This window comes from Mustela nivalis (genome assembly GCF_964662115.1).
Source record: "Mustela nivalis genome assembly, chromosome: 8".
Classification (NCBI taxonomy): domain Eukaryota; kingdom Metazoa; phylum Chordata; class Mammalia; order Carnivora; family Mustelidae; genus Mustela; species Mustela nivalis.
Genome location: NC_139027.1, coordinates 126525247 through 126547948, shown reverse-complemented (window position 1 = coordinate 126547948; position 22702 = coordinate 126525247). Strand labels below are relative to the sequence as shown.

Here is a 22702-nt window from a genome sequence, read left to right as displayed (position 1 = left end):
TAGGTAAAGACAGAAGGCTGCCGTCACTTGGGCAGATCGATGGGACAAAGCCAGGAAGAAACGCGCCCCTGTGGGATGACAGAATCAGGATTCAAGAAGCTCTTTGCAAGTTAGAAAGTCAACACCATGAGATTATGTTGAATGAAAATGAGGGTGAAGGCCAACTCTTGGGCTCCAAGAGTTGGTCTCACAAGGGAAATATGGCTGAAGCCTGCCTTAGCAGCAGCTCCTTGTGAGAGAGAACTAAAGACTGGCTTTGCCCCCCCCCGGGGGCTAAGGAGCCAGTGCTGTGGTCCAGCTGGCTAAGAGCTTTGATTGCCCGGAGAGAAGCAGAGCAGCTGCTGCTTGGCTGGAGAGGCGATGGGGTTCTGGGGCTCCCGGCAGCCCACACCTAAGAGAGGGAAAACACGGACCCCAGCAGGGAACCAGAGGGACCGCCTGGCCCCTGACTGGGCAGCAGAGCGTTAGTTGAAGATGCCACGGGGAGGGGTCGCCCCAGAGTTAGTTATCAGTTGTCGTGGGCACCTCCAGGCTGAGGAGGCACAGCTAACCAACGGGGACCTTCTGGGGCCTGTTCCAAGGCGGTGGCTGCGGAGGTGTTGCTGGGGCGCCCCCAAACAGGGTCATCTCAGCTGCCGAGCCTGGGCCTAGGTCTCTCCGCACGTCAGGGCTTTGAAGAGCCGCGCCGGGCGCGGGGCGCACGGTGCAGGGTGGGGGTCGGGGGGGCGCTCCCCTGGAGCCCAGGGGGTTCTGGCCGCGCTTCTCCGCTGCGCGCGCGGGCGACCACGCGGGCGACCGTGGTGGATGGGTGTGTTTCGGGGCCTCCCAGGGCGCGACAGCCTGCGCTCCTGCCACCCCGGGGCTGCTCCTTTCTTCACCTCTGGCTTGCAGGCGGCCCCTCGGGCGTCGGCTCGGGGCTGGGGCTGGGGGCTGGCGCCCGAGAGGGGGCCGGCGGAGGCGAGCGACGCGGCCCCAAGTTTATGCTAATCCGCGCAGAGCCCGCCTCCCGCCTCCCCTCCGCGGCCCCAGCCGCGAGCAGCGCCGGCCACTCGGCGGGACGCAGCCGCTGCGAAGCGCCAGGCGGCCGGGCCAGCGAGCTCCGGGGGCCGCGAGCGGCGGCGGGACCCGGGCGGGAGGGCGAGTGGCGGGGCGGGGGGACGCCGGGCGGGGGCCCCGCGCGGGGCCAGGTGGAGAGCCGCGGGCCGCGATGGGCCGCCGCCTGCCGGTGTGGCTGTGCGCCGTCGCGGCGCTGCTCTCGGGGGCGCAGGCCAAGGGCACCCCGCTGGTCGCGCGGCCCGCGCCGCCGGGTGCCCCCCACTACAGCCTCTACACGACGGGATGGCGCCCGCGGCTGCGCCCGGGGCCGCACAAGTAAGCGCGGGCCGCGTCCGGGCGGGAAGCGGGCGGGATGGGGCCCGGGCGGCGTTCCCACCTGCGCGGACCGCGAGCGCGCGGGAGACGGGGGCGCCGGGCACCCGAGGCCGAGCCCCGGCCGGGGCGAGCGCCCCACGCTCCGGGAGGCTGCGGGACCGGCGAAGAAAAATAAGCCGAGGGGGCCTGGCGCGGCGGCTGGGACCTGGCAGTGCCCGCGGAAACCTTTCCAGCGAAGTAACATTTTCCAGCTGCGCTGTGTGCAAACTCCCCGCGCAGCGCACCAGGTGGAGGGAGAGAAGGGAGGGCCGCCCGCGCGAGGCACACGCGGGACTCCCCCATGCATTCCCCCGCGCGGGCCCCCCCTTCTCTCCTCTGTCCCTCCAGGTAGGAGATGGGAGCCCAGCGCCCTGCAGCCCGCCCTCCAGCCACCCCTTTGGGAACTCCAGCATGTTGGGGCCACAGAACTGGTAGTGGCTCCTGGGTCCTGGGCCCACCTGTGGCCCCAGAGCGCAATAACAGCCCATTGGCCGCTGGCTTTTGCCAGGCCACTACCGCCCCAGCCCTTGTAGCTTGTGAAGGTGGCTCTTGCCTCTCTGGGGCCCTCAGTTTCTTGTCTTTAGTAGCCAGTGGCTTGAGAACTGGTCCCAGTTAGGTGAGTGAGGGGCTCTAGCTGGAGTGCTGGCTGAATTGGACCGCAGGAGAGTGCTAAGCCCATAGATGACATTCAGCTGGCCTGGTGCATCAGGGCAGGGGTCCTGGAAAAGGCAGTAGAAGAAATGATCAGAGAGCAAGAACCAGGAACAAAAGATGGAGAGGTGGTGTGTGTGGGTGGGCTGGGTACCTACAAGATGGCACCATTTCCCAAGGAGTCAGGGGAGTAAGGATGAGTGTGGTCTCCTGGGAACAAGGAGAAGGGAGAGAAGAGAGATGGGGATCTGGTCCCCTGGGGAGGCCCCAGATGAGGAAGGCAGGTATAGGATCCTCAACAGGCCCAGCCAAGGCCAGATAGTCCAAGGATGCCCACTGTTCCCGCTTGCAGGGCCCTCTGCGCCTACGTGCTGCACAGGAACGTGACCTGTGTCCTACAGGAGGGAGCAGACAGCTACGTGAAGGCCGAGTACCGACAGTGTGGATGGGGGCCCAAGTGCCCCGGGACAGTCACGTGAGTGCACCCCTATCTGGCCCACTCAGGGCTGCTGGGCAAGAGCCCCAGGCCGGCCTTCCTCCCAGAGTGGCAGCCAGAGCCACAAGAGGGTGTAGCTCCTTGGACTCCCATGCAGGCCGGCCGGAGAGGGCTGGGGAGGACACATGGCAGGTTCAGGTCGGGGCCCACAGTGTGGGGCACAGGAGGGTTCCCAGAAGACACACAGGTCAAGGCAAGGAAATAGCAATAGAAGCAATGCGGGTTGGAGGTGATCAGAGAGGGCAGAGGGTCACACTGACAACCATGGTACCAAAGGGGCCCTGGGAAGACCCAGGGAGGGCTGAGGGGACAGTGGAGAAGGCAGGCCAAGGGTGAGGGGCCAGAAGGCAAGTTGCTGGGGCTGTGTGAGGGCATGTGGGATGGTGCACAGGTGTGATGCCCAGTGCATGTCTGAAAACAATCCCATTTGCTCCAGTGTGTCAGTGGGTGAACAGGTACGTGGCTGGGGGGTGGGGGGGTGGGAGTGACCCTGGCCAGCCCTGACCCACACCCCTGGACCTCCCTTCTGTGCTCAGAATCAGGGGCACCCTGTACCCGCCTGGGTGGCCAGAGCTGAGTTCCCAGAGTAGACTAGGAAAGGGTAGAGAGAATGAAGGGAACTGATGGCAGCCAAGAGTGGCCCCGGCACCCTGAGAAGGGCTGCGCGCCCCAGCTCCCAGGCGGCACCCCCTTGCACACCCATAGGGAAGGAGCCGAGGTTGTTTCAGGATTCTTCTTGGTAAAAGCCAAAGCCAGAGTGGGATTTCTGATGGCAACCTGAGCTAAACGGGGTCCAAATGGGCCTTGGGGACACTGGGGCTAGATCCCTGCTAGTGTTCTCCCGAGGCAAACAGGATGGGGTGGGGCTTCACCTGCACCTGCTCCTCAACCCTTCTCTGACTCTCTCTGCAAAGCCCATCTCCATCCCACCACCCTGTCCCCTCATGCGCAGAAAAAGGAAAAACTCTGGCAGCAGTGTGGAGGGGGGCGGGGAATCCAGAACTTCTCCTGGGAGCCCGGAGCCTCAGCCCGCAAGTACAAGATCCTGCCCCCATCCCCCCTCCCTGGCTCAGGTACCGCACAGTGCTCAGACCCAGATACAAGGTCGGCTACAAGACCGTGACAGACCTCGCCTGGCGCTGCTGCCCTGGCCTCACGGGAGAAGGCTGCCCCGAGCACCTGACCGATCACGGGGCCACCCCAGCCCAGCCAGAGCCTGAGCCCCAGATTCCCTCAGGGCAGCTGGGCCCAGGGCCCCGGCTGCCTTCTTCTGGCCCAGCAGCCCCCAGCCCCTATGGTGAGTCGGCTCTGCCAGGTGAATAGGTTTCTTGGGGCTGGTGGGGAGCGGGGGGGGGGGGTGACCCAGGCAGGCTGAGCTCTGGCAGGGCTGGGGAAGGTGCCTCTCGTACTGGGCTTGAGGCAGAGCTCACAGAACTCACAGAGCATCCCCTCCCTTCCAAAGCGAAGAGAGCTGTGTGCTCAGTGGGAAGGTCAGCTTCGAACAGACGCTCTCCGGTGGCCTGGCAACAGGACAGCCGGAGGGAGGCAGGCCAGTGATGGCCCTGGGGTTCTCTCCTTCTCTTTCCCAGGAAGGAAAGGCCCCGGGCTGTTTGGTGAGCGGCTGGAGCGCCTGGAGGGTGACGTCCAGCGCCTGACCCAAGCGTACGGTACCCTCAGTGGCCTGCTGGACGGCCACAAGGACCCCAACAGGATGACTGGTAGTCCAAGGCTTCCTGCTGCCCCCGTGGGCTTTGGGGTCATCTCCGAGGGCCTCATGAAGCCCAGAGACAGAGCCGGAGGGCCACTTCCGCCCCCCCTGGACGAGATCCTGAGCAAGGTGACGGAGGTGAGCAACACGCTGCGGACCAAAGTGCAGCTGCTGGACGAGGTGCACGGGCTGGCCCTCGGCCACGAGGCTCACCTGCAGCGGCTGCGGGATGCCCGACCGTCTCCGCTCACGTCGCTGGCGCTGCTGGACGAGTACGTGGACCGACGGCTGCACCGGCTCTGGGGGAGCCTCCTGGACGGCTTCGAGCAGAAGCTCCAGGGTGTCCAGAGCACCTGCGACCTGCGGGTGCAGGAGGTGCGGCAGCGGTGTGAGGAGGGCCAGGCGGCCAGCCTGCGGCTGCACCAGAGCCTGGATGGCCGCGAGCTGGCCCTGCGCCGGGAGCTGTCGCAGCTCGGGACCAGACTGCAGGGCCTGAGCGCGGCGGGCGGGGGCAGCTGCTGCGGCCGGCTGGCCTTGATCAGCGCCCGCGTGGACAACCTCGAGAGGAACCTGCAGGCGGTCACTGAGGCCCAGAGGGGCCACGGCCCCCTCACCAGGGACGAGCTCGAGCGGCTCTCGGCTGCCATGCTCGATGGCCATGTGGATGGGCTGCTGCAGGGCCTGGAGACCCTCAATGGGACGGAGGGCGGAGTGCGAGGCTGCTGCCTGGGGACAGAGGAGGGGGGCTGGGAGGCGGACGGCTTCAGAACGTCGCTGGAAGAGCGTGTGCAGAACCTAGAGGAACGCCTGGTGACCCTGGTGGGGGAGCTGAGCCCCAAGAGTGCCCCCCCAGGCAGGTCGGCCCGGCCCCTGGTACAGACAGAGCTGGCCGTGTTGGAACAACGGCTTGTCTCCCTGGAGACCTCGTGCACCCCCGGCACCACCTCAGCCGTTCTGGACAAGCTTGAGGCAGAGGTGAAGGCCTGGCAGAGCCGGAGCGAGGCCCTCCTCCGCCAGGTGGCCAGCCACGCCGCCCTGCTCCGGCAGCTCAACGGCACCGTGGCCGAGGTCCAGGAGCAGCTGGCAGAAGCGACCGGCCATTCCCTTCAAGGCGAGATCACCCTGCTCAAGGTCAACCTGAACTCCGTGAGCAAGTCCCTCACGGGGCTCAGTGACTCCGTCAGCCAGTACTCAGAGGCCTTCCTGGCCGCCAACTCCTCCCTGGACGAGCGCGAGCGCAAGGTGGAGGCTGAGGTCCACGCCATCCAGGAACAGGTCAGCAGCCAAGGCTCTCGGCTTCAGGCTGGCCACAGGCAGGTCCTGAGCCTGAGCGGGGAGCTGGAGCAACTCAAGGCCGGCGTGGCCGATGTGGCCGGCGGGCTGAGCCGCTGCCAGGACACAGCCCAGGAACTGCAGCAAGTGCTGGGCCACTTCGACCGGAGGGTGGCTGACGTGGAGGGTGCGTGTGGGAGGCTGGGCCGACTGGCAGCAGGCCTGGACCGCTTGCCCACCGAGTCACCCCGGCCCAGGGAGGGCCTGTGGGGCTACGTGGACCAGCTGAATCGCACGATGGCTCAGCACGCGCAGGACATTGCCCGCCTCCAGGATGACCTCCTGGACTGCAGGGCCCAGCTGGCCGAGCAGGCACGGCCCCAGCCAGCTGACTAGGCAGGCCAGACCGAACCCAACCCTGGATCCCAGCAACCCTGGGGATACCTCTCGAGCCCAGCCTCGAACAGCAGTGACTCCCAGCCTCCCTGGGCCAGCGTGGCTACCACTTCAGAGGCCATGGAAGGAATAGCTGTGGTCCAGCTCCGTAGGACTGTCCCAGCCACAAAAATCAACACTCAGTGCCGTACCAATTGGACAACTCAGGATCGTGGTCAAGGCAAGGACATCACGCCTGAAGGCCAGGGCGGACCTGAGTAACCTCACAATCCAATGTGCACGTTGCTCTTCTGCAAAAACACCAGGGGCAGCACCTGGACAAACACCCACAGGCCCAGCCACCTGTCCGCATCTCCCCTGGTCCTGGCAACAGCCCCCACGCTGTGGAGGCTTCTGGTTCTCTTGCCTCCTTGACTTCTCTCCCTAGCCATCTGGGCTCATTTTCTGCAGGAAGGTGGCACCCACTGGCACTGTCCTCATACCTGGCAGCTTTGTGGCTACAGTTTCTGAACCAAGGACCAGAGGTTTCCAGCTCTCCCCATCCTCTGGTCCTTCTGGACAGAGCAGAAACACAAAGACTCAGCTGAGAGTTCTTTTTATTCCTTTTGACCCTCCTCTCGGGTGAGGGCTTTCTTAGGCAGCTGTTCATTCCCTGAGAAAAGGACCGGCCCCAGACCATCTCTTTCGAGACCCACATCAATTTATCCTTTTCCTTCTCTTTCCCAGAGATGCTTCAGGGCCTCTGGTCCCCACAGCCTCCTCTTCTTTCCATGTGGGGGGGAATCCTGCCCACCCTCCCCACCCCCCCAGGTTAGGGCCTATCTCCAGAGAGTAGATGTCATGGTCTAAAACGAGGCTAGACTCTGAACAGAAAGCCACGGGAGGAAAAGGGCTCCAGGCCTCAGTCTACAGCATCCGAGCAGAACCCCAGTCCCACCTGGGTGTTCACTAAGTGATGAGAAACTCAGGCCCGACACCGTCAAGAGACAACCTGAAAACAGTGTTCATGCGGCCTGCAGAGCTCCCAGAGACCCTGATGCCCGTCTCTGCTGAGGCTCCTGGCATCCGTTTCCCCACAGCCACACAGGCCTTCTTGTGCTATGTTCCAGGTCTCTATACCCCTGCCTTCTGGTTTCTTCCCTCCACTGTGGTGCTGTTGGGGGAGGGCAGGCCTGGATTAAAGCTTTTAGCCCGTCTAAAGGTATTTTCTTCCCCAAGGACACTAGGCTGGAAGGCTGCAGTGGGCTGCCAGCCTGGCTTCTTACAGCCCCTCGGGCAGGAGCTCGCTCAGCAGCTGTGTGGGCACTGGATGGACCGGCCAGGTCTAGGGTGGGAGGGCAGGTCACCGCACCCCACCCCCTGCCCGCCCTGGCAGGGTTTGGGGCCGTGTCCTCGGGGAGGTGCTCAGAGGAGCAGGAACAGCAGCTGGGTACGGGCGAGGCCTGGGGGGAGCCACACACCTTCAGCCCTCCCACTGCTCTGGAATCCCTGTTCCTTGATGTCTGAGCTCCCAGGGCTGGGATGTGCTGAGATCCTGGAGGACAAGGGAGAGCAGTGAGGTCCGGCTCCAGAGCTGTGGGAAGGGCCCGGGGTTGTGCAGGGGTCAGCTTCAGCGGGTACAGTCCATGCCGTCTGGACGCTGCTCGGCCACGCCCCACCGCTGCCGCCAGCCCCTTCCTGGGCAGACGGGTCTTGAGCCTCACAGGCCTTTGTCTTCTCCCTGTCCCATCAGGGGTCGAGGCAGTGTGCTGGCGTGACAGGGACGTCAAGGGCATGGAGAATCCCGCAAGGGCCCAGGTCACCATCATTTAATTGCCACAGGGCAGTTAAGAGCCTGGAGCAGCCGGCCTGCCTCCCACAGATCAGCTGGGGAAGGCAGGAGATAGGACATCAAGGAGAGAGGGCCTCTGTGTCTGCCAACAAGCCCTCAGCCCCTCCCCCGCCCTTCAGGGGACCGGCCCTGTGGCAGCCAGCTTCCAACTTCCCACTCCCTGGGACTCCCAGTCAGTTCTGGGCCTGGCCAGGGAGGAGGGGGCCGCGGGGGCCGGTTCACGGCAGGGCATCAAGGTCCACAGTCATCAGGGGCTCCCGCCAGTAGCAGAAGCTGCTGTATTCAGGATGGGCCAGGTCTGTGCTGGGGCCACGGGCCACAGGTGGGAAGAGGAGCTCAACCACCTCGCCCAGCCGCTCATACCTGTGGGCAGAACAGGGTCAGCACGGAGAGCCTGAGCAGCCGCCAGGCTCCTGTCCCCATCACAGCAGGCAGAGATTGTGTGTCCCCTCCGCCCCCGCCCCCCAGCACCAGGAGCCCTGGGTGGAACGGAGACCCAAGGAGAGGCTGGGGCATGGGGATGTGGGAGGGCGTTGGGGGACCTATGACAGGGTTAGGCCTCACGTGGATTTGTGGTTCTTCATGAGCTCCTGGATGAGCTCTCCCCGGGGGTTGACTGTGAAGATGCGAGATTCAGGGAGTCCCACCTGCCGGTAGGCAGTGACATCCTGTGGGGGACATGGAGGGGCTGATGGGCTGGGGGACAGGGAGGAGGCGGCCTGGCCCCGGGGGGGAGGGGACACACTCACGTTGGGCCTGTTCCCAAAGGCAGCATAGAAGGGCTGTTCGTTGGGCAGGAATAGCTGCCGGATGTCACTCAGGCAGGCAATTTTGAACACCTCTGGTTTCTTCTCAATCACCTCCCTGGGGCAGCCGGGGCCACGGGCAGGAACAGAAACCGAGGAGGGGCGGCCATTGGAGGGCAGGGTCAGGTGACATGGGGTTGGACTTAAGTGACCCCCCAGCAAGGCCTGATGCTGGCCTGGCCTGAACAGGCAACGAGCCTGTCACTCCCCCCCGCAAGGGCCCCTGGGCTCGAACCTGTGGAGGGCAGAGAAGAGGCTGCTGGGAGACAGCAGGATGGGGCCCTTGGGGAGGCCGCAACCCCGCTCGCTCACCCACCGCAGGTAGGCCTTGGTGAGGTCAGCCATGCCGATGGCCCGTGCCGAGCAGTACAGGAACTTGTACCCGTTTCTGCAGACAGGGGGTGGGGGTGGCGGGAGCTGTCAGAGACCAGCGGTTCTCCATCCCCATCCCCCTTGGCTTTGGCCAGCTCGGCCCAACCCCAGGGCTCTGGCCTTCAAACCCAGAGGCCTTTGCAGGGAGGGGACTTAGGGGAAACATCAAGGAGAGGTGGCCTCAGTCTCAGGGAGGAGTAGGGACAGCATCCCAAGGTAGACCAGCACGGACAAAGGTTTAAGCAGGTCTGTAGGCCTCCCCTCCACCATGAAGACCAGCAGTTGACTCAGAGGCCAGACAACAGGAGACAAGTGTTTCACGGGAGAACAGAAGACCACCCCGGGACATGCCCAGGGTTCCTTTCCCTGTGGGTCCCCAAGCCTGGCTTCCGGGGCAAGGGCCGTGGTGGCCTCAGACATCCTGTCATTCCCTCCCTGGGGCCCTGCCCCAGCCCAGGCACTCACAGGTGGATTTTGTGGTAGAGACTGGTGATGCCCTGGTGTGTCCAGTCTTTCCCCAGCTGGGGCAGAATGTGGCCCAGAGCATCCGACCTAGAGCCACAGAAGAGGGGTCGCTCGGAGGCAGCCCCACGTAGCCCTCGTGGAGGGCCTTTCTTGACGTCCCCCTTCCCCCAGCATAGAGGAGGCCAGTCCCAGGCCCTCCCTCTCTCCCCCGGCCAACCAGGCCTCACTTGGTAATGGTCCCGTCGATGTCCGAGATGACCACCTTGTCGTCCCACTTCCACAGATAGATGGTGGCCCTGCACCGGCAGGTGCCCTGGTACTGGGTGGTCACACTGAAGACCACGTCATTGGCACCTTCTTGCAAGTTCAGGCGCCGCTGGGTCCGGGCAAAGGGTTGGGGGGGGGGAGCTGTGATCTGACACAGCTTGGCATGTCCACCCCTCACCCCCTGCAAACTGTGGTCTCTGATCCCCACAGGCTTCTTGTTACCCTCTTCCTCCCGACTCAGAGAACCTGCCTGAATTCACCAGAGACAGCTACACGCAGACACATCCGGACGGGTAGAGGGCGGCCTCGGGGAGTGAGGGGGTGTGGCGTGCCAGTCACGGCCTGCTCAGGCCCAGACACATGAGTCCTCACCTCCCTTCCTGCCCCGTCGGGATGAAGCTCACAGGCCGTGACTCCCACCCACGCTGCTCAGGTCAGCCCTAAGTTGGGCACCGCTCCTGGCACGGAGACACCCCACTCCACAGAAGGGACCTTCTGGAGATCCTCACAGGAAGCCTCCTGCCTGGGGCTAGGGCACATGTGACATCCCTCCAAAGGGACACCTAGCCCTGTCCTTGGTCATTAGAGAAGAATCAGGGCAGCTCTCAGCCCAGCCGCTGACCATGGCTACTGGGCCCTGGCTGGCCCCAAGGTGGGTGTCACACTGGGGTACCAAGGAGACAGTGGCTGCTCTGTACCAGGCTGTACCTCCCTGATGGAGCCCCACTTGGGGGCCAGGGACTAAGCTCAAAGACAGGACTTGTCTTTGGTAGGTAGGGATGGCCTAAATCCGAGGGGCTGTATCAGCCTTTGATTCCTCCAAAGTGGCCTCCAAGAGCTTCCCCAGAGCTGGCAACCCACCGCAGGTAGATCCTTTAAGACGGCATAGAGAAAACCTTCCCCATAAGACATCCAACAAAGAAATGGACTCGTGCGTAAAGCAAGAACTTGGCCCAAGGCTTTGAAGCAGAAGCTGCCAGGGAGACTGCCAAGGGGACAGATTTTGGGCTTTGGGAAACTCAAGTCCCTCGGAGCTGAATTATTTCAGCCCCGGGCCCCCGCCCGGAACACAGCCTCGCACACTCACGATCTGATTGGAGGAGAGCCGGAGGGACTTCTTGTAGGTGGGAGTGTAGGCGGGAGGCGAGGGCGGCAGAGAGGGGGCCTCCAGGATCACAGGGCTCTCCGGGGCTTCATCCTCACTACTCAGGACTTCAGTCTTCCCCCTGCGGGCAGCCCGGCTCTCAGGCCACTCTCCCCAGCCAAGGCCCTACACACCCGGGTAGACCATCACCCCTCAGCCCAAGCCACAAGGAACCTGGTACCGGTCTCTGCCCCTCCAGAGGATCAGAAAACCCCCAAGGTGCCCCCACTTTCAGAGAGGGGGGACGGGGGGCCTGCGGTATACACCCAGAAAGGGGCCGCAGAGCTGGAGCAGGGAGATCATAGGGATCCTGGCCCTCAGCACACAGCCAGGATAGCCTCGGAGAGGTTTTCCTATAAAACCCCAGGGTGCATCTTAGGGTTTATTACCCATCCCACCTGCTTTGGCTTCAGCTGACCTGCCCTTGGTTATTCCCCCACCCAAGCCTGGGTGTTCTGGTCACTTGAGAGATGAAGAAGGCAAGGTCAGCCTGCCCCTGGCAAAGAGGGGAGGCCCCGCCCCTCTGTAAGGCAGTAGGCCCTTGTCTGGGCCAGGAGTCTGGGTACCCGGTTCCCAGTTCTGGGACTTCTGGTGTAGCTCTAGGCCTCAGTTTTCCCATCTGTGAAACGGGAACATTCCTCAAGACAAAGAAAGGGTGTAGACGTGATTGGGGAGTGACAAAGAACCACAGCTGGGGAGAGGTGCCGGCGCTGCCCCTGCCCCCACGGGCATCTCCGCGAGGCGAGGCTCCAGCCGCAGAGCTCCGGGCAAGAGATCCGACTCACCCCTGCTGCTCCTGGGCTGTGGTTTTCTCCGTCTGGGCACTGCGCTGTGGGAGGACCAGACATCCAGTGAGCCCCGCCTCCTGCCTGTGCGGCCCACACCCTTTGACCACGGCCACTCACCTCCTCGGCTGGGAAGTCCCGGCGTCGCCAAGAAAACCACCACCGCCCACCCTTCCGGGGCATCTTCTCCTTCTCCAGCTTGTCCACGGTGCTCTATGGGCGGATAAAGGCCATGGCATTTTTCCCTGCACCACAAAAACCTACCTTTCGTTGCCCCCACAAACCCAGAGTCTGGGGCTGACCCTAGAGCGAGGCGCTGTCCGACGTCTGGAGGCTGAGGAAGCACACCCAGCTCCATCCTGGGGCTCCACGCAGCGACTCGTGGAGCTAAGCACGGGAGACCAAGGGCCATTCCCGCCAATCCCCACTCTACCCCAGCCTGACCCCCAGCTCAAGCCCAGCCTCGGCCTGGCCTCCAGATCCTTGGGCCGGTCATGGCTCCTAGAGTAACTGAAGGCCATGCTTTGGGAGCTTCTCAGAATCTAGTTACTGTGTGATGCCACCAGGTGACAACAGGAAGAACAGCCTATCGCCAGCGCGCTCTTCAACCCCCAAGGTCAGCGACTCTGTCCCAGGCTCGGCCTCCCTCTCTCTCAGTTACCACTGCTGTCTGGTGGGGCCAACGTGACCTGACTAGATTCGGGCTAGGTAGCCCCAGGGGGAGCCCGGGAGAGCCCAGGCCTGGGCCCACCCAGGAGATCTATCAGCGTCCTACAGACAGAAAAGGTGAACCGAAGTTAGGAGGACATGACCTGGAGGTAGGTCCACCACGGTACCCCACTGAGCTGGAAGCAGCCTGGGGGGAGTCTCCCAGGGGCCTCAGGGGTTGGGTCTTTCTGGGGGAGGTGAGGAGAGCCAAGCAGGAGAGTAACTGTCCTCCCTCCCACAGGCTCTGGTCCTAGCTCGGACCCCTAGCCAGCGAGAGGACAGAGCCGAGTGCCAGCTGTCAAAATCTGGTTGGTGACGTTCTTGGGCAAGTCTAACTAACTGAAGAACAATGGGCCAGATTGGGGTTGGGGGGTGCAGATCAGGGTGGGAGGGGCAAATGCAGGTCGGTGAGGGTAGAAGTTCTGGGAAGGGCTGAAAAGACTAGGTTCCTTCCCACCTCTGAGGATCAGCACATGCCGTTCCCTGGCCCTCATCTGCTTACAGATTACTCATCCTCCAGCTCTCTGCAGGGGCCATGTACTCAGAAAACCCCCATTTAGCTTCTCAAAGCAACCCAGCCCCTCCTGCCCGATACTCACGGTTGAATTTCATATTCATCTGGCTGAGTCTTAGGATTAACCGTCTTTCTAGGAGGACATGACTGTGCCCAGCCTGGCACACAGCAGGGACTCAACGAATGCAGGCCAATCAAGCAAGCAGTGCCCGCAGTCCAGCCCGGAGAGGGCCTTGGGTAAGATAAGGACTGGGCCCTCTGTCTCCCAGGCCTCATCTCTGAGATCTAAAAGCCTCCTGTGGAAGGTTCTCCTCCCTGAGCTCCTTTGAAGTCAACACCAACCCTGATAGGATTCAGCCAGGCCAGGATGGGGCTTTGTCCACACGGCATGGGGTGAGGCTCCAGGGGCCCTCGGTTGCCCCAGGCCCATCTCTGCCCACTCTCCACTTCTTGGCCCAGGGCCCCGTGGCTGGGCCCACTTTCCTCAGTAGGCCCGGTGGTGCTCTAACCATTACCTTGGGCAAGTTCCTCTGGAAGGCTTGCAGGGAGAGGATCATAGGGGCGGCCACAGCCCAGTTATAATGCCTGCGGAGATAGAACAGAGAGTCGGGGCTGCAGCAGCCACGGGGCAGTGGAGGGCCGGGCGACCCCGGGGCCACCAGGGACCCAGGCTTGGTACTCACTTCTCATTGATTTTCACCACCAGGTTTGGGTGCTCAAGGAGGCCAGGGTTTTGGACGAGGTCCTGATAGGAGACGATGTGCTGGTTGAACTTCTCTGGGCACAGAGGCGGAGAGTAAGAAGCGAGGCCGACATATCCGACGGGACCCGCTTCCCCAGCCCCTCCTGGCTCCCCCACACTCCAGCACTCAGGCCTCCTGCAGGCTGGGTCCGGGACCCAGCAGGCCTCCTCCCTTCCTGCAGTGGCTCCACAGGCACAGAAGAGCAAGGGCGCCCAGCCTAGCCTCACACCTCAGCTGTCCCCCAAACTCTGGGGGCCTCCCCGCCCTCCCCCAGTCCCTGGGCTCAGTGCCAGTCCTTGGAAGGGCTCAGGCCTGGGTCGGACATACCCAGGGAGATGTCCCGGCCGTCAGCCAGCCCGCCACAGAGGGAGACCGCGATCATAGCCACCACGTCCGGAGTGGGTTCTGGCTCCCGTTCGGGGCTGGGGTCGCCCAGGGGCTTCTGGCTGTTGGGTTCACTCCACCTCCTGGGCCCCAGTCCACAGTCACTAGGGGCAGAGGGGTCAACAGTGAAGTGACTGCAGGGAGTCTGAGAGGAGGGGCCCACCCCTCTGAGGCCCGTGGTAGATAACCCCTGGCCCCACGGACCCCCACCCCAAGACGCCCAGACACCCAGCACCCAGACACCTGCGGGGGAAGTAAAGGGCTGCATTCTCAGAATCCAGAGAGGGCAAGTCGTCCAGATAGATGTCACTGGGGCCCAGGTGCTGGCTTCTCTTCAGGGGGCCTGAGGGCAGAGGGGACACCTCTAGTCCCAACACGGGCTTCGCAGCATGAGCCCGAGGTGTCCCCTTGTTTTTTAACACCCTAAAGCAGCACTGTCTGGTAGAACTTTGGGGGGCAGTAGACATGTCCCCGTCTGCCTGCCCAGTACCGCTAGCCACGCACCACTATCTGCACACTGGAAATGCAGCGTGACGGAGACACGGAGTGGTATATGTTATTTAATTTCCATTAATTTTAACTACACTTTACATGACCATATATAGCCAACAGCTACTGATTTCAGTCCTAAGCCTTCCCACACTCCTCGGATAAACCCCAGCTCCTGCGCCAGCAATGCTCTAGCATCTGCTCATCTTGTCGGCTTCCTCCCCCAACCTTGCCTCGCTCAAGACATACCAGCTGCCTCCCTTCCTAGACAAGCAACCTCGCTCCCACTTCAGGGCCTTGGCACGTGCTCTTCCCTCGCCCCCGAATTCTCTCCCCTTGATCCTCACTTGGCTGGGTCTTTAATGTTCGCGTCTCAGCTCACGCCTCCCCCACTCGGAGAGGCCTTCCCCAGCCGCGTGATGTAAATAGCGCCGTGCCCACCGACTCTGTCCTGTGTCACCCATGACATGTCTTCACCGCTTACGCAGGCTTCATCTAGCTCCCTCACCACGAGCCTGTGAGGGCTGGTGCCAAGCATAGTGCAGGCACACAGTAGGTGCTCAAAACGTGCTTGACGTACCAGAGTCCACCCTGGGGGTGATGCGAGGCCAGGGAAAGAGCCCTGGGAGAGGGTGAACCATCACTCACCTTTGCCTCCAGAGCTCCCCTCGGGCTGCCTGGCGGCAACTGGGCCCTCCAGGGTGGCCCAGCTCCGGGATTTCGAGGGAGGGGGCAGGCTTGCCTCCCTGCGGCTCTGAGGCTTGGTCTGCTTTCTCCCAGGAGTGGGGAGAGGGGAGCCCACCAGAGCAGGAGGGTCCACGTCTGTAGGAGGAAGGTCGACACCAGCCCCTGCTTGCAGGATCAGGGTTCCCGAAGGGTCCGCACCGGCCACAGACGCAGAGGGGGCGCTGGGCTCTTCCTGAAGAGGAGAGGCTGGCCCGGCCCTGCCATCAGTGACCTTCAAGGACTCAGGCCACTCTGCTTTGGCCACCTTCGGTCAAACAAATGGGGGAGGGGAGAGGATGTGACCAGTGCAGAGCCTGCCTTCCACTCCCCACAAGGCCTTGGGGGTCCAGGTCTCAGTCACTGTCCTTCTGACCTGCAGGAGACCCCCAAGCCCCTGAAAGGCAGAGACGGGAGAATGACGTGGAGACACTCACCTTCGGCAGCCTCCCCCAGGCCCACTGTATGTGGGACTCAGCTCGTGGGGGGACGGGCTCAGGGGTCCGCAGCTCCAGCTCCGAGTCACTCTTGGGGGACGTGCACCCACCCGGCGGGAGGCTACGAGAAGCAAGAACTTAGAGGCCCCCAAGCCAGCCTGTTGCCCCCGCCCCCTGGTGCCCACCCCAGCTTTGGGGGGGGGGATATATTTGTAACACATATTTATGCTTTTGCTCGATCCAGAATGTATAAATACATGGAGAACTGCTACAAACCAACAATAATGAGACAAGCTAGTAAAAAAAAAAAATGGCAAAGACTTGAATAAACACTTGGCATAGGAGATGTAGAAATGGCTGGTAAACAAACTAAATGTGTTCTGTGTCATTACTCATCAGGAAAATATAAATAGAAACCACTCAGAGACCTTGGCCTTGGGTCTCTTGCCTACGGGCCACCTGGACTCTCACCTGGCCTGGGGACCCCACTCGCCATCAGAGTAGGGGTAGAAGTCTCTGGCTTGCGGTGAGGACTCCCCTTCTGACTGGACACTGCTGAGGGGGCTACAGGGAAATCAATGGTCATGGACAGGCCCAGGTACCCTTGGATGTCAGGGGCTCGGGGAGGTGAAGCCCAGAGAAGTCAAGGCCCTTGTCCAGGGTCACAGAGCATCAGCAGAGGAAACAGTGCTCGAATCCTGGGTGGTATTCCCACGCCCTTAGCCCCCCACCTGGTCCGCACACACCCTGAGGGCTCTGGCCTTGGCTTTTCCAGCAGGGACAGCTCACTCTCAGCGCCAGTCTCCAGCTCCTCCGAACTAGAACTGGCTGCGACTGCGTCCTCTTTCCGTCTGGGTTTCCTCCTGCGAAGCCTCTTCTTCCGCCCCGTGGAGGACACCCCCTCAGCGATGGCCTCGGGCTCACTGGCTGTGCTCAGCTGGGAGTCTGAGGGGAACCCGGACAGGTCCCCGCCAGGGATGGGTGATGTGCACAGACGGGGAGGCACGTGTTCCTGCGGAACAGACCAGGGGTTATAGCCTGGGGGGGGCCACCCTCGCCACCCAATCATTCTGGGCCCTGCCGGAGCCCCAGGGCCTGGGTGTGAGCTCATCTGGGGTCAGGAAAACAGTCATGGAGGCTGGCTGGAGGCAGCACCAACATGGGCTCGCAAGGGCCACTGGCGTCCTGGCTCCCTTTCAGAGATGCAGCAGCCGGGTCCTGGGGACTGCACGTACCCCTAGAAGTTCATGGCAGGCCAGGTGCCACACAAACCACACTGTCCAGGTAGAACCCTGGACCTTGGCTACTCATTTCTTCTGCCCATACCTACTTTTCCTTTAAGAGTCAGCCAGACATCACCTCCTCCAGGAAGCCTGCCCTGACTAATCCCAGCCCCAGTTCCAGCCCTTCATTGCCATGACCATAGAGTTCCATCATCTGTTGTTTATATGTGTGTCTCCCAGGCTGGTCTGCGAGCCTTCTTTGCAGACAGGGGCGACCCCTCATCTGAGTCCACTGCAAGGTGTCAGGAATAGGAACAGGGGCTTCATTAAAGTCTGTGCAGCTCAAACTGTCTAAACAGCTCTGCTGGCTTGTGTTGGGCTCTGCCTCCTTTCTGATACACCTCTCTCCTCATCCGTCATCCTTCCACGTTCTAACTGCACCAAGCCAGCACGAGATCCAGAACAATCCATCTCGTGCTTTCCTGACGCCCCCCTCAAACATGCCGGAGCACTCTCCTCCTTTTCAGGCTGCCCAGGGAAGGTGTCCTTTTCACCCTCTGGGAGCTGGCTCCAGTGTCCTCTTCTGAGAAACCTTCCCCAACTTTCCCTGGGAAGGAAATCCGTTCTTGCTGGCCCCCTCCTGATTCTACTCAGGCTTCAAGAGCATGCTGGGAGTGCCAGCCCTAGATGATGCTGGATGTTCCCAGGGGCAGGTCAGTGACAGGCCCCAACATCCTGCCCAGAGGGGGCAGGTGCCACAAGGTACTTACATCATCACTCTCCAGCTCCTGAACGAAGAAGGCCTCCCCACTGTCCCCCAGCTTCATGTGCAAGTCCACAGGCTCCCCGTTGATCTCGATGTCTACCTGTAAAGGGGCATGGTGGTACACAGTCCCTACCACTGTCCCTCACCCCCACACTTTAGTCTACCAGTCCCCTGCCCTGCAGAGCTTTGCACTTGCTGGAACTCCTGTCCCCTAGCCGCTGGTGTGCCCGGCTGCCCCCACCCCGAGGGTCTCTGCTCAGGCTCCCCTTTGCAGAGAGGCTGGACTGAGTTCTCACCCACCCCGCCATTTCCCCATTCTCTGGGCTTTCTGGCATGTACCACTGTCTCATATCCTTGTGTTTGCCTTGGTTTCTGTTCTTTCTGCCACACCCCATCAGAACAAGACATGACCCATCTTGTCGCCACTGTGTCCCCAACCCCCAGAGTCCTTGCTGATTACATGAACAATGGTCCAAATGGCCATTTTTCTGGGCACCGAATGGAGAGTTTGAGCTGGACTCTCCCCTTTAACCTTCCAGCAACAATGAGTAGTGGTTCCGATCATACCCGATCATACTCTTTACAGACATGGAAAGAGAGACCCCGGGGGTGTTAAGAAACGTACTGGGAGATGGCCAAGAGCAGCTGAGAGCCACAAAGTCTGTCCCAGCTCTTCACCACCACCCCTCCCCCAGAAGCTGACGCTTTCCTGTTAGGATTCTGGCATGTTCCCAGGAGCCCCAATGTGAAGGGGATCTGGACCCACCAAACCTCTTGTCACACTCCAAACCTCAGTGCTAACAAACAGCCATCATGTTTGCCTGGACCCAGAGAAGACAACGCAGTTTTCCGAAGGGAGGGAAGCTAACCTGTCGGGTGCCTCCCACGTACCTGGCCGTGGGACATTGATATCAACCCCTACCTCATTCTCCCGCATCTCCCCTCCAGCACCAGGTAGATGAGAGTGTGCGCCCATTTCCCTAGGTGACGAGACTTACCCAGAATGCACAGGGGAGGTCTTAGGAAGCTGGAGCCAGGCCAGATGGCCCTGGCACCAGGACTGCCCCACTGTGCTGCCCCCACAGGAAAATGGGAACCCTCCTGGACCCAAACCCCCAAACTAACCCAAAACTGTTGGAGAAAATGCAAAGGAACAGATGCTTGTCCAGAGCGCAGATCCCTACCTGAGGGAGGTCTAGGTCTCTCCTGGGACTGCCCTGGCTTTCAGAGCCCACCCTGCTGTGGTCCCCAGCTGGCCAGCACTTACCACCTTCTCCCGAGACCGCAGGACGCCCAGCTTGCCAAAGCGCACGTGGAAGGGCGAGCATCGGAAGGAGCCGTCCGCCTGCTCCACCACCAGGACGTCAATGCCACCGCTCAGCGTGGCCGGGTTCAGGCCTCGGTATATGTCCTTCATCGTCCCCAACACTGTCCCTGCCAGCTGCCCCACGTAGTTCATGGCTGGTGCTGGCAAATGAAGGAGGTGCTGGTACCAAGGCTGGGGTCACCTCCCTCAGTGGGGAGGTTCTGCGGCCCGATCCCCAGGACCCCAAGCATGGAAGGGGCAGACCAGGAGTGGAGGGCAAAGGTCTCCCCAGGCTTACAGTGTGTTGCCCTCGGAGCACCTTCACAGACAGGTGGCAGCTGTGCCTGCAGGTGTGGGTTCTAGCCCTGGCTCACCCACCGACCTGCTGTGGGGCCCTTGGGCAGCTGTCTTCCTTCTCCAAGCACCGATCTCCACATCTGTCAAATGAGAGCACCAGGTAAGGTGATCTGGGGTGCCCTGCGTCTCTAAATGCCATGAGTAATGATAATGACCATGGTTTCAGCGGCAGGGCTCGTTCCATCTTCACAACAAGCTGCGAGGCTGGGCTGGGCGGGTGTCATTATTGCTGTTTACAGACAAGCCAGCTGAGGCTCCGAGTGACGGGCCCAGGACCACAACTAGTAAGGACGGGAGCCAGGACTCCGACCCAGGCCTGTGTGGCTGCAGACCCCTCAGTGTGAACCACTGAGTTGGCCCAACTGCAGGGACGGGGGCAGGCCAGCACCCCTCCCGGATGCGATGGGTGGCAGTCTCATGATCTGTTAGACCCAGGGCCCCGCTGGGTAATGGGGGACAGCCCTAAAGCCGGATCTCGTCGCAGGAAGTAGGGAGGAGTCTCAGTTCTTCCAGTTGGGAAGTGGGTTCATCTGTCTTGCTGCTTCCTGGTCTTAGGAGTTGGAAGGGGACTTGTTGCGCCATTGTGGCTGATTTGGGGAGAACTGGGGGTAGGGTGCCCCAGGTACCTAAGGCTCTGCCCAGCTCTAGTCCTGGGGTCAGATACTTGAGGGAGGGCATCTCCTATGGCTGGGGGTAGAGTGACCTCCCCGTTTATGGCCCCAAATACCAAACTCCTCCCCAGTTCCCTGGAATAGGCAGGAATCCTATCCAAGGTCTATAGCCTGACCCCGGTGTCTTTAGGCCACAGTTCTCGGGCCTGACCTCCACTTCTGAGACCCTGGCTCAGCTGGCCAGGCCCTGAGACCCACATTCGGGCCTTGGGCTGGCCCCTACCGCATTGAAGCTGCTCCTCCTTCCCCCAGTCAGACCGGTCTCTCTAGCTCTCCCACAGCAGGCAAAGCTGGGTAAGCCAGAAGCAGAAGGCCCTGGCAGCAGTGGAGAAGAGCCAGGGCCATAATGAGAACTGCTTCCACGCTGGCACGGTGCCCACGCCACCAGCAGCAGCTCATGGCCCCTTCCCTGCCTGCCTGGCCAAAGGCCTTCTGTCCCTCTGGCTGCCGGGATCCAGGCCATTCCACCTCCTCATGGCACTCCCACTTCGCAGACCTTGCCTCAGAACCCCTCCAAGACCACTCCCCAAAGAAGTTAAGTGACTTATAAGCCATAGATGGGGAGAGGCAGGGACAGTGATGACTCGTATCCTGGTTTCCTGCCCCCGTATCATGGTTCCTGCCACCCCACAGTTCCCAAACCACACCACAGTTGTCTTCAGGGAGGGCCCCGCCCCAGCCCACCTCAGCACAACCCTACAACGCCTTGCCACTCAAGACGTGGGCTGTGGCCCAGCAGCGTCCGCATCACCTGGGAGCTCGTTAGAAACCTAGAATTTCGCAAACACAAGGTATAACTAGAATTGCTCAAATGAAAACTTGGGATAAAACGAAGCTTTCTGGACCCTGAAAATGGCATTCAAAGCTAATATATAGTTTATCTGCAAAGCACCTTCTGCATGTTAGGTGAAAACTTCCACTTTGGTTCTTTCCTACCACACCAAAATCTGTGAATAAAGGTCTCAGAAGACAGACCAGGCCAGACACGTGATGTGCAGGTCTTTAGATCACTGTACCCAGAAGAAGCAGAGAAGACTCCAGAAGCTTCCAGGAATAGAGGAGCAAGCATGGGAGGGGCAGACCACGAGTGGGGGCAAAGGTCTGCCCAGGTGGAGGCTCAGACATGAGCTCTTTACCCTTCTGAGGACAAAAGATCTGGGTTGGGCAGTAACAGGTTCAGCCTGACCTTGTCCAGAATTTCTCAACTTCAGAACTGTTGCCATTTGAGGCTGGACAATCCTTTGCTTTGGGGGCATTGTAGGATGCTCAGCAGCATTCCTGGTGTCTACCCACTGATATGACTACTACACTCCTCCCTGCTAGTTGTGACAACCAAATTGTCTCCAAACATTGTCAGATGTCCCCCAGGGAATAAAACTGCTCTTGGTAGAGAGTCACCGAGTGGCAGAGATGGCACCCTCTCTGGGGGCACTGGGTCCTACTCTGATCCAGCCATGGGTCAAGTCACACGCTAGCCTCAGTTTCCCCTTTAAGAAACAAGGCCCCAATTTTTCAAACCCTCCTCAACCTAGAATTCATTCCTCCCCGTTCCCCACAGACTATGAGTGGATGTCCTCCACATCTGCCTGCTCAGCATTTGGGGGGGGATTCCAGCTAGCTAAGCCCTGGGCCCCCCTCTCTATCTGTACCCATCTTTGAAGGCATCTGCTCTCCCCCAGGACCCGGCTCTGCCTCCTTGGTCTTCTCCAAAACCTCTGCTTGGCTCCCTCCTAACACCCTTCACCCCAAACTAACATGTCTAAACTCAAAACACTTCGTCTCTCTGAGCTTCAATTGAAATGGGGATAGGGCATGTGTGAGTAATTAATGAGATAATTCACGCAGCATTGCATTGCCCCTGCCCACTATTGAGAGACGTCTTTCCATATCATTCGAGGCCCTCTGCACGATGGTGGCCTGCTGTCTGCAAAGTGAGCAGGCAGACTCCAGGCAGGCCTCATAGGGTGCCCAAGCCTCAGAGACCACTTTGGAAACACACACAGGCCTCCCAGGCCAGCACACAGCTCCACCACAGGGTCTGGGCTCTCAGCCTTTCTGGGTTCCCAGATCTGGGGAAGCGTAAAGGTACAGCGCTTCTCCTAGGACCAGAAGAAGCAGGAGGATAAGCATTCCTATAGCCCTGGAAAAGAGAAAGCGTCACTCCGAGCTCCCCAGCAGCTGTCCCCCCTACTGAGACTCACCCCATCTCCGCAGGGTGAGTTTTGCTACACAGGACACTGAGTACCAGAGAGGGTGGGTGACCTCCCAAAGGTCACACAGCCTGGGGTGAAGCTGGGCCAACCTTCCCTGAGAGGTTTTGGCTTCTTATCTCCTGGTCCCATATTCTGAACGCCCGGGGTCCCGCAGCAGCTGGGCCAGGGAGGGGGTCGAAGTGAGACTGGCCCCTCTACCCTTGGCTACCTTCTGATGTCTAGAGATGGTCGCAGGCCCGCGGACAGGAAAAAACGTGGGTCAGATGGCAGGACAGATGGGCGGGGCAGGGCAGGGCTAGGGAAGGGGTACCTCTTCTCAGGCCCGGGTTAGGCCCTACCTGGGGAGCTGCCCACTGGACCTCCGGGATCCGGAGCCGCCGCCCAAGTAGCACGGGGTCAGCAGTAAGTATCGTCCGCCCCGTACTCAGTCGGAGCTTCCGTCTCCTCTAAGACCGGGTGAGATCCCGGCTCCGCCCCTTCCACGAGCCAAGGCGGGTGTCTGCAGGCCCCAATCCGCCCAGGCTCCACCCCTCGAAAAGACCCCGCCTCCGCCCAGGCCTCCGCC

General features: G+C 61.2%; 2 protein-coding genes across 6 annotated transcripts in view; one reads left to right on the top strand and one right to left on the bottom strand.

The window, feature by feature from the left end:
* Window positions 1-1071: 1071 nt before the first annotated feature.
* Window positions 1072-7133, top strand: EMILIN3 (elastin microfibril interfacer 3). Its single transcript, XM_082744628.1, has 4 exons — window positions 1072-1371; window positions 2414-2536; window positions 3631-3854; window positions 4147-7133. Exons 1-4 carry the CDS (start codon window positions 1208-1210, stop codon window positions 5931-5933), a joined length of 2298 nt encoding a protein of 765 aa, XP_082600754.1. The 5' UTR covers window positions 1072-1207; the 3' UTR covers window positions 5934-7133.
* LPIN3 (lipin 3) overlaps window positions 6513-22702 on the bottom strand; it is a 43534-nt gene continuing 27344 nt past the window's right edge. The window contains exons 1-21 of one of the 5 annotated variants that reach the window (XM_082744626.1): window positions 22476-22615; window positions 19195-19333; window positions 18858-19057; window positions 17595-17690; window positions 16348-16613; window positions 16073-16165; window positions 15602-15722; window positions 15090-15432; window positions 14196-14295; window positions 13896-14056; window positions 13509-13602; window positions 13341-13410; window positions 11724-11816; window positions 11604-11647; window positions 10762-10900; window positions 9635-9783; window positions 9408-9494; window positions 8806-8958; window positions 8514-8628; window positions 8329-8432; window positions 6513-8127 (exon numbers count right to left, since the gene is read on the bottom strand). In XM_082744626.1, coding sequence (XP_082600752.1) covers window positions 7983-8127; window positions 8329-8432; window positions 8514-8628; window positions 8806-8958; window positions 9408-9494; window positions 9635-9783; window positions 10762-10900; window positions 11604-11647; window positions 11724-11816; window positions 13341-13410; window positions 13509-13602; window positions 13896-14056; window positions 14196-14295; window positions 15090-15432; window positions 15602-15722; window positions 16073-16165; window positions 16348-16613; window positions 17595-17690; window positions 18858-19049 — 2565 coding nt within the window. In that variant the 5' untranslated portion in view covers window positions 19050-19057; window positions 19195-19333; window positions 22476-22615 and the 3' untranslated portion in view covers window positions 6513-7982. Of the gene's footprint in view, window positions 8128-8328; window positions 8433-8513; window positions 8629-8805; window positions 8959-9407; window positions 9495-9634; window positions 9784-10761; window positions 10901-11603; window positions 11648-11723; window positions 11817-13340; window positions 13411-13508; window positions 13603-13895; window positions 14057-14195; window positions 14296-15089; window positions 15433-15601; window positions 15723-16072; window positions 16166-16332; window positions 16614-17594; window positions 17691-18857; window positions 19334-22475; window positions 22616-22702 lie in introns of those variants that run through there. The other 4 variants (XM_082744623.1, XM_082744625.1, XM_082744627.1 and 1 more) reach the window with 4 other exon arrangements.

Bases quoted from the DNA above. Each gene is read 5' to 3' on its own strand.
- EMILIN3 (XM_082744628.1), top strand. From the start codon at position 1,208: ATGGGCCGCCGCCTGCCGGTGTGGCTGTGCGCCGTCGCGGCGCTGCTC. The intron at 1,372-2,413 runs GTAAGCGCGGGC...TCCCGCTTGCAG, and splicing joins CTGCGCCCGGGGCCGCACAA to GGCCCTCTGCGCCTACGTGC. The intron at 2,537-3,630 runs GTGAGTGCACCC...TCCCTGGCTCAG, and splicing joins AAGTGCCCCGGGACAGTCAC to GTACCGCACAGTGCTCAGAC.